Source organism: Rhopalosiphum padi, chromosome 4, assembly GCF_020882245.1.
Source record: "Rhopalosiphum padi isolate XX-2018 chromosome 4, ASM2088224v1, whole genome shotgun sequence".
Lineage (NCBI taxonomy): Eukaryota > Metazoa > Arthropoda > Insecta > Hemiptera > Aphididae > Rhopalosiphum > Rhopalosiphum padi.
Genome location: NC_083600.1, coordinates 7,826,957 through 7,837,487, shown reverse-complemented (window position 1 = coordinate 7,837,487; position 10,531 = coordinate 7,826,957). Strand labels below are relative to the sequence as shown.

The 10,531-nt window shown below is 30.9% G+C and overlaps 1 protein-coding gene across 1 annotated transcript; it reads left to right on the top strand.

Moving 5' to 3' along the window:
• Positions 1-938: 938 nt before the first annotated feature.
• On the top strand, positions 939-10,098 carry LOC132928980 (phosphoenolpyruvate carboxykinase [GTP]-like). The gene is made up of 9 exons (XM_060993972.1): positions 939-1,162; positions 1,310-1,406; positions 2,619-2,764; positions 5,981-6,445; positions 7,221-7,353; positions 7,580-7,992; positions 8,694-9,048; positions 9,499-9,696; positions 9,790-10,098. Exons 1-9 carry the CDS (start codon positions 1,134-1,136, stop codon positions 9,895-9,897), a joined length of 1,944 nt encoding a protein of 647 aa, XP_060849955.1. The 5' UTR covers positions 939-1,133; the 3' UTR covers positions 9,898-10,098.
• The last annotated feature ends 433 nt before the right edge of the window (positions 10,099-10,531 follow it).

Sequence of the window (10,531 nt, the reverse complement as noted above, 5' to 3'; positions counted from 1 at the left end):
AAATAATATTAGTTTAAAAAATGTATAATAAACATTACATTCTTAAAATTTGGTTCAATACTTTAGATCCATGTGCTCCATTTTTGAAATTAACTATTCACACGATTCACACGAACACGACCATCTTACAGACTTATTAATGAGTAAGGTTTACCCGACATTACGAATAACGAATTTACGATGAGTGGAAATTTATTTTATTTTTTATTACCTTTACATAAAATTTGTTTGGGCATACTAAAAATTATCATTTTGTGTTAGCTGTTACAAAATTTTAAAATAATAAGGGTTGCTTACTTGCTTTATTATTGACAAAAATTATAAGCCCTGAACATATTATAAGTGTGCAGCGCTTAATTCTTACGTTGATACAAAACTTTTTAAAAATATACATAGTGTACCTATATGTTGGTTTTTTCTTAGATCTTAGTATAGATACGTCATATTCTAGCAGTAAACATGTTTGTCTATTTGTATCTGAATAATAAACATTTAAATTCTAAAATAGATACAGGTATTAGAGCGTTTAATGTCTTTTTAATCGTATTTATCTTGCAAATTTCCTCGATAACAATATTGTTGAAATTAGAATATCATATTGAATACGTCCTGTTACACATAACCTGCAGTGACATGTGATCAAACTGAAAATAAAAAACAATAGAATCTCCGTCTAAAGAGTAAACTATAACTGTGTATACATATATTAACTATAGTACCTACTTTACTACGACAGCATTATACTATTATCACAGTTTAACAATCTAATAACACGCACGTTATTGTTGTAGGGCACGCGTGAGTAGATCGTATGCGACATATTGTTCGGTGGGAGTCTGTCTGGTCACGTGGTGGACGTGGAGGTGGGGGCAGCAATACGATAACGTCGCGTAAACAGATTACGTTCCGCGTACACTTAAAAACGGGTCGTCCGACGGTATGATATTTAGTACATCGTCGGCAGCACATCGCCACCGATTGGTCTTACGATAATATGCTAATATTATAATTATTGCACATCGAATCCCAATGAAACGCGACACCTGAAGTCGCCATCCGAATTGTATCCGCGGTCATTTAGTTTTTTGACGTTGTTTTGGTAACTTGTCACTGCTCCTTATCACAAAAAAAAAATGCCGGACTTCGACAGTATCGGAGGAGAGTAAGTACAAAATATTCTATTCCATTAAAACATCGTCGTCGACCTTTACGCAAAAAGGTTATATATAAGGTTATTATCCACCCCGTGAAATTGTAGTATTATAACGTTTAAATTGTTTAAATTGTTCATATTGTGTTTTTTTCGCAGGGAGGTTTCGAGCTGTATGCCGAAGATACATTTACAGTGGGCTTCCGGATCGCAGCCGGTCAGGAAGTTGAGCGTTGTGTCGTTGCTACCCAATAAGGTACGAACAATAGTAATAACTATATTATATTATAAAGCATCTCCCTCGTATGGTTTCTGTCCTTTTTGTATTGTGCGCGGTGTTAAATAATGATAAGTAATTGTCTCAATATTTTGTACGATTTCGGATGTCCAGATTTCCGTTATAATCAGTTCAAATTTCTGAAATTCTATAAAACGGTAATATTGTTACAATCGATTCAATTTAAATATCTGATAAACAAATTAGAATATCATATGAAAACCTTAATTGTATAAAATAAAAAACTTTGACGTGATTGTGCAATTTATTCACACGTGTGGATTGGTAAGATGCTAACAATATTGTTTATCATAAGCAGCAAATTGTAAACCGCTATTTAAAGTTAAAATTTCTTTTAAATAATATTATTAATGTTTATTTAAATTGGTTTGATTAGTCCAAAGTACAGAACTACATTTAGTAGTATTTCAACTAATTTAATACTTTTATAGGACAATAATTATATTATTTTCATATACATATGTAATACATTATTACCATAAATCATAATTAATTATATTTTCTAAATATTTTTAAAAATGTATGTTCTTCTATGATTAATGTATATTTTTCTTTGTTTTTGTCATCGATATAGTAAACAGTTTTGGTAGACTATTCTAAATATTGTTAATTTCTAGTTCAACATTATAAATTTCAATAGATATATGTATCGCGTATCATGTTTTATAAGATTTGCATATCTAATTATAAAGCATAATTAAAGTAAATATATTATTATATCAAAAACACGTCCGGACATTGTATTATGTATACCAAATTAAAATTTTTATTTTGTCAAACATAATAAATCTAAAAATAAATACGTTATTAAAGTTTTGATAATAATAACAAATCCGAATATCTATGTTTTTTAAACATTTTTAAAGTGTGCATTATATAATATACGTTTTATTTTCTTAGGACATGTTATACTTGTGCACTAAACATTCTTGTCTAAATTCAAACAGAAATTTAAATTTTTTAAAGTTAAGAAAAGTAATGTGATATAGTATTTTCAACACCTGTCTTATAATATTTAATGGAATGATAGAAATCGAACAAAATTTAATTGATAAAATTATTTTTAGGTAATTTTTTTTTAATTTTTATATACACGCTATTAGGTGGCGTTCGTTTGTAATATAGTATTGTTAATTTGTATGGCTAAATATTATGATTACATTTACATAGGTAAAAGATTTCGTCGAGGACAGCGTGCGGTTGTGCAGGCCGTCAAACCTGTACATTTGCGATGGATCCGAAGCTGAAAACACGATGCTTATTGAACGTCTGCTGGAAAACAACACCATCATTCCGCTGCCCAAGTACAAAAACTGGTAAGTGTGATGTATTAAAATATATAATATATATGCGATGCCGCATTACCATATTTTTTATAGTTGTTGACGGATTATATCTAAGGTTTTATCATTATGTATTATTATTACCTATCATGGTTCAACATAGAAAAATAGTTACTTGCCGTGATCACATGATAGCGAAGGTGCTAAAAATGTACATTAAATCTTTTCTAAATTTTAGTTTTTTTTTATTACTGGTGCTTAGTGTTTGATTTTATTTGTTATTAAATGTAGATGCAGGGCTAATATATAAATCGTCCTAAATCTTTTTAATAATAATAATAATAATAATATATTCTGCAAAGCAACATGATGTGATACATTATAAAAAATACTTAATTTAATTAATTGCAGCACCCCCTATAAGCAATAACTAAATCTGGACTATATAGTATTATTATCGCAAGACTTTGTATTCCTTTCATACACAACTACTCCAAAATGAAATAATAATATACTTGTGTGTATTTTATGTTTACATCATGATTATCATTTTTTTTTTAAATCATCATTGTATTTAGATATTACATCGTCATGTATGCGTACTAAAATTACATGTTCAATAGATTCGAATATATAAATATATATAAATCAAATACTTACGAAAAAAATTGTAGAATTAGTGGTGATTGATAGTATTTTCACTATCGATTTACACAATAGAGATTCATTTAACTAATTCGAGAGTACATGGACAGATCATCTTAGACATCGCTAAACAATGGTTGTGTATTATAATTTATAATCATAAATTTATGATTAGTATTAATCTCGATCTCCACTTAACTGATATCGATATGACGGTATGAAACGATTATGCGAACGGTGGCTTAATCTTTATCTATAAGTAGATATATATTTTGTTATAATTATTACGGTAATATTATACTTCCGCTGGCATCTTATTTTATGCGTTTCCAATATCCTACGATGTTTTTTTCGCACTACTGCCACAGCATAGTAAATTTAAATTTCGATTAATTTAACTTGTACATATCCGGATCACAGAAATTCGTTTATAAGTGTTCTAAAAATGTTCGTCAGTTATAAACTCATTCTCGGAATACGTAAAACGTGCGCATTACCTTTTCAGATTAAAACGGCATCCCAAGTTTAGGAAGAAAAATTAGGAAAACGGTTAAATAAAACAAACAATTCTATTACAGACGTACACTGAGCGTACGGACAGAAATAATCAATAACTGCACGCGTACGACGTGTGGGGAATTCATTTTCCTCGCTTACATACGAAACGCGCACGTCAAACACGTGTAGCAACAGTTATACGATAATTTTTTTCGAATAACTGAAAACATTATTAACTTGTATTGAATTATAATATTATTTCAGACTAGATGACGGCAACTTTGTGTGCTTAAATTAGAAGATAGTTATTTTTAATGTCTTAACATTTTTTAATTTACACATTTAATCACTATCTGCATATCGGGTGGTTAAATAATATTATTTCTATATTAGCTTGTGAAATAAATACGCATGTTGAATAATCACATAGCATCATCACAGTTTTGTATTTATTACACTGAAAGTTATTATTTGACTCGTTATTTTACGATGTCGAATTTATTAGTAAATTTCTAAAACTCTAATTTCGTATAACGTAATAACATAATAAAATGTGTGTAAATGAAAAAACACTGATATTGGTTTTATGTACCTACTTTACCTACTTTGTTTTTCCGTTTGAATGCCATGCATATTTTGTGTTGGTTGGAAAAAATATATGGTTTAACTAAAACATAAACGCGAAACTGTACTTCACGTTTTATATTGTATCGCAACGAAAGAAAAAATAAAACATAAAATATATAATATTGTAAAATTCGTATAAAATAGAACGACAGAAGACCAGTATATTTCGTTTCGAACTAGATTTCAATTTTATTTAGTGACATAAAAAGTCCAATATTTAGCACCGTGGAAATAAAATATTTCCGACAGAAATCCAGTTTTGCGAATAGATATTTTACAATAAAATTGTTGAGAATCCACCACGAAATGAATAAGCTAAATTCCGCGTAAAATCAAATAGTTTTGACAGTGACCGCACAACTGATTTTCAAACGATGTTCGGAAACAATTAAATAACATTTACTGGACCTAACTCCGAGTTTCAAAACGTTTAGTGAAACCTGTCTCAAAACACTAAAACCGTTTAATAGAATTTGAAAAGCTAACGAAATATTAGATCGATTATTAACAATAAAAATTGCTATTATTGTTTATTATCACAAATAAAAATTGACAACATTTAAAATATTGTTCTTTTTACTTTTAAAATTATAAAAATAAAAAAATAATTATCATTTTATTAATTCAATGTATTATTTCGCGAATAATGATATTTTTTTGTATTATTTGTCTACAATCTCAGACGATGTCCTTAAACAATTTATAACCACTGGTCGTAAAAAAAGATAATAACATTGTTGTGTTTATCAAACTCGCATTATACAATTAATCAATAAAATAATTTAACTATATTTTAATCGTTGATTATTAATTATTTAAATTTGATAATAGTATAATGTAGGTTACACTAACTATTATGGTTGGCGGGTTATAATAGTAATATACTTACCAATGAGTTAAAAAATATAATCTATAAGAAAATAAGACAAATTTTAAATAATTACACGCCAAAGAATACTCGCTGACATTTCACCTCGCGCGCGCGATAGAAACACAACGTTTCGATTCAAATAATAATAATAATAATAAATTATTTAATTAGGTACTATTATTGTAGTTATCAAAGCGTTTTGAAAACAAATCAGTTATTATGATTTATCATTTGGTATTGGTATGGAAATATATTTCAGTTTTCAACTCACAAAATAAGCGTAACAAAGTAAACTCATGTTAATATTGTGTTATCATGTAAAATTAAAAACTTATTTAGTGTTTTGCGAGTTTGAGATAATGATAGAGCACCAATATTGCAATACCAATATCATCGTGATAAAAAAAGAAAATAAGTTCAGTAATTTTAAAAATTACTTCTTTTTTTACTGAAAAAAGTGAATATTTTGTGTAAAAGGATAAATTACTTTTCGTTGAATTTTTTTCGGGGCTACTGGGACAATTAATTTCCTAACCACTGTTTGTACTACAAACACATTGTATAAAGGTTCTTAACCGCGATCTAACCAATGATACCTTTCCTTGCAGTTTTTTGGCCAGGAGCAGTCCCAGGGACGTTGCTAGGGTGGAGAGTCGGACGTTCATATGTACCACAAACAAGAGAGACGCAGTTAATGTGCCAAGGGGTTCGGTTAAGGGGATGCTGGGAAACTGGATGAGTCTGGAGGAAGCGGACAGCGCGGTCGCTGAACGGTTCCCAGGATGTATGGAGGGTAGGACCATGTATGTTATACCATTCAGCATGGGACCTCTGGACTCGCCTTACTCAAAACTTGGAGTCCAACTCACGGACTCGGCGTACGTCGTGTGCTCTATGCGTATCATGACCAGGATCGGCACAAAGGTGTTGGAAAAACTTGACTTTCCTGACGATAGTGGCAGCGGTGTGGGTTACTTCGTTAAGGCCTTACATTCAGTTGGCCGTCCTGCTGATGGTCTAGTCCAACACCCGCATTGGCCCTGTGACCCCGACCGTACCATCATCCTGCACAAGTCAGTATACCTATTATAATATAATATTCATTTATTAAAGTTTCATAATAGTCTATTACCATATGTCTATACACTCCTACCTTTGAAATATTATACTCTATACATCATATTGTTGCATGCCTTAGTTTTTTCAATGAATCAATATCATTATATCATTGACGCAGAAATATTTAATTAATTAAAAAAATTATGACAGTAAACACTTTGTATTAAATAATAAAGATATATATAGACTTGATAAGAGCGAAACTACTTATACATACTCTAAAATATCGTCTAAATCGTTCTCCTTTTACAGCCTATTAAACGGTTTAACGAGATTAAGTAAGCATTAAATGATACCACAAGTATTCAATATATTTATTTTAATATTATTTAATTATTATACCTATTAATTTAAACTTAATAGACATTTTGTGATATAATTATGTAAGTATGTAATATGACGTATGATAGAGTAATTTATATAAAATACAAATACCGTGGATCATTCGGTTTATATTTTTTTCCAAACATTTTGAAAATAAGGAATTATACAATTAAGAATATAAATTATAAGACTTACGTTTGATTATCATAAGGGTCTAGAAATTAAATTGAATACCTTGAAAATACAAAAATAAAAAAATAATTAATTAATTAATAAATAAATAAATAAATTATTAACACGTGTCAATAATTTTAGCTAGTTCGTTAAAGAATTTTGTTATAATAAGGTGATAGGTTTGAATAATATACATTAGGTGAGGTTAACGTGTACCTACGATTTTTGCAGACCCGAGATGGACGAAATCATTAGTTATGGAAGCGGATATGGCGGCAACTCGCTACTGGGCAAGAAGTGTTTCGCTTTAAGAATTGGTTCGTCAATAGCTCATCGCGAGGGTTGGCTTGCAGAACATATGCTGGTTAGTATTTAGTAATGAATAATAATATAATATTTTAATGATATAAGAAATACGATTCTTCGACGGCGGTACGGTAAAAAATAATATGATCTTCTCATCACGGCCGCCACAATTCAAATGCCATTTTTAGATTGCAAGACTTTATTTTCGATTTTTTTTGACATTTCTAGTTGCCGAAACGTATAGCTGAAATTTATGATAAATTATTTATTATTATATACAACAGATCTTGGGCGTGACTAATCCGAAGGGACGGAAACGGTACGTGGTGGCCGCGTTCCCTAGTGCCTGTGGCAAGACCAACATGGCGATGATGCAACCCACACTTCCAGGTTACAAAGTGGAGTGTGTGGGTGATGACATCGTATGGATGCGGTTTGACCGGAACGGACAGTTGAGGGCCATTAACCCAGAATTTGGATTCTTCGGTGTGGCGCCCGGCACATCCAGGACTACAAACCCTGTGGCCATGGACACGGTGTTTGAGAATACGATATTTACCAATGTAGCACAAACCAGCGATGGTGGCGTGTATTGGGAAGGGATGGATAAACTGGATCCCGGAGTTACAGTCACTGCAGACTGGCAGGGCAACCCATGGACCCCCGGCGGCACACCAGCCGCGCACCCGAATTCCAGGTGAGTGTTTATATTGTAATAAAGTGAAAAAAGTCGAATGCCGTATGATATGATGACCGAAAACGATTTTAAATTTAAAACATTTCTAGTTCTGGAAAAAATTCAGATTTTATAGTATTCTAGATAATATACACAATATTTTATTTTTTTTCTCGATTTTTGAATTTAATATACATTTCCTAGTAGGTACTAAGATGCTTATAATGATATATTTACCAAAAGCTCAAAAATTGACTTAAGTTGGTTAAGTCAATAATAAGTTAATATAGTTAACAAATAATATATTTACTGGTAAAGAACAATATTTACTAAACTCAGCTTTAAAAATATTTATTTATTTATTTATTTATTTTTTAATCAATTTATACTTATTGGCTATAATACGATTAAACAATAAATAAAATGTAATATATTTTAGAAACACCAATAACCTTAAAAGTTAAGGCATATAAAAAAAATATATATATATATTAAATTAACTCTCGATTCTTGATCATCGATAACTTTAAAAAATATTTCAAATTATAAGCATGAAAAATCTATGTTCTTAAAATTCTCATTTAATCTAATTATATTATTACAAGAAAATAGCAATAGAAAAAATAAAATACCTTTAGTCTTTATCTTAAAAACAATTGTTGCTAGTAAATGGCTACCTTGATAAATTTCCGTATTACAAAGGACTCGCGCTCTCTCTGTAGGTTTTGCACACCAGCTGAACAGTGTCCGATTATCGACCCTAATTGGCAGTCTCCAGACGGTGTACCAATCGACGCCATCTTGTTCGGCGGCAGACGTCCATCTGGCGTGCCTCTGGTATACGAGGCGTTTGACTGGAAACATGGGGTGTACGTCGGTGCTTCCATGAAGTCTGAAGCCACTGCAGCTGCAGAACATAAGGGCAAGGACATCATGCACGACCCGTTTGCCATGCGGCCATTTTTCGGATATAACTTTGGACACTACCTGCAGCACTGGCTGTCAATGGAGACAGCGTCACCCAACGTCAAGGTGCCTAAAGTATTCCACGTCAACTGGTTCCGAAAAGATGACCAAGTGAGTACATTGCTCTAATACCCGCAGTCCCGTATCGGTGGTCCACGACCAGCGTAATTTATTACATATTTTGATTTTGACCAAAAACAAAACGAGAATTATGTTTTTAATCTATACAACATAGTTTAGTCCTTGTTAACCATTGCGAAAACGTTTAATTATAAATATGTAATTAAATTTAAAAAAAAAAAACTAAGAAATATATAATTATTAATACATCTATTATAGAAATACACAATTGTTTTTCGTAATATTGACTATACATTGCAATATGTAATTTAATATATATATATATATACAAATAGGAATATTTTTTATGGAACTTAACCTAAAATCTACCGTTTATCCATATGATGAATTGTGTGTTAAGATTTGCATTACCATCATCACTCAATGTACATTATTATTAATTAATTCATATTAATGATTACTTTACGTGTGTCCAAACAGGGAAAATATATGTGGCCAGGATATGGTGAAAACTGTCGCGTTTTGGACTGGATTTTGCGCCGGATAGACAGCGAACCCTTCACGGCCCGACCGACGCCCATCGGTTATGTACCTACCCCCGAATCGTTCGACGTCCATGGACTAAACGTGGACTTTGACGGGCTGTTTTCCGTCCCTATCGACTTTTGGAGGGAAGAGGTAAGTCATCATTCATATTTCTGCGGTGTTAATTATGCTCGTTTCATTCATGTATACGCTTAATTATATCATAATATTATTTCACGTTTTCAGGCCAAAGAAGTAGCAAATTTTTTGTATGAACAGGTAGACAAAGATTTGCCAAACGATATACAAGAGCAAATTGACAACCTATTCAGACGTCTGAGTTCAAATCAATAAAACTAACAATTCACACCTAACCTATAGACTATACAAATGTTCTCTTATTGCACATCAAAAGTTATTGCATATATTAATTTTTAAGTTAATGATAAACTGTTTTAAAGTAATTTTAAGTTTATTTAAATGTATAATCCTAAACTATTATGTTTATTTTTATAATTACATTATTTATATAAAATATTATACTTATTAAATTAACTTGACCCGTCGTTTTCAATTCCCACTTAAAATCACGTGGAAAGGTGAAGGTTATATGAATATAGGTTATAGATAGTCAGAAATCGTGTTTCTCGGGATACAGCATGTTATAACAAAAACAACTTGTACAATAATTCTAACTTGGCGTGACGTTTATAAATAATTGTCGACTTGTAGAAACGGCCATTATTCTAACAGGTACCTATGTTCAAGTCAAAAAGTCTGAATAATACAAAAAGACTGTGGACCACTAAAATATAGACAAAAAAAAATAAATATATATTTTTAACAATCTATTATATATCACATTATAATAATATGATAAATAGTAATAAATAGCGACAATATATACATATATTATGAGATAATACTGCAACCATTTGGATCAAAGGTTTTTTGACTGGATAACAATATTATTAGCATCGTCGGAGAG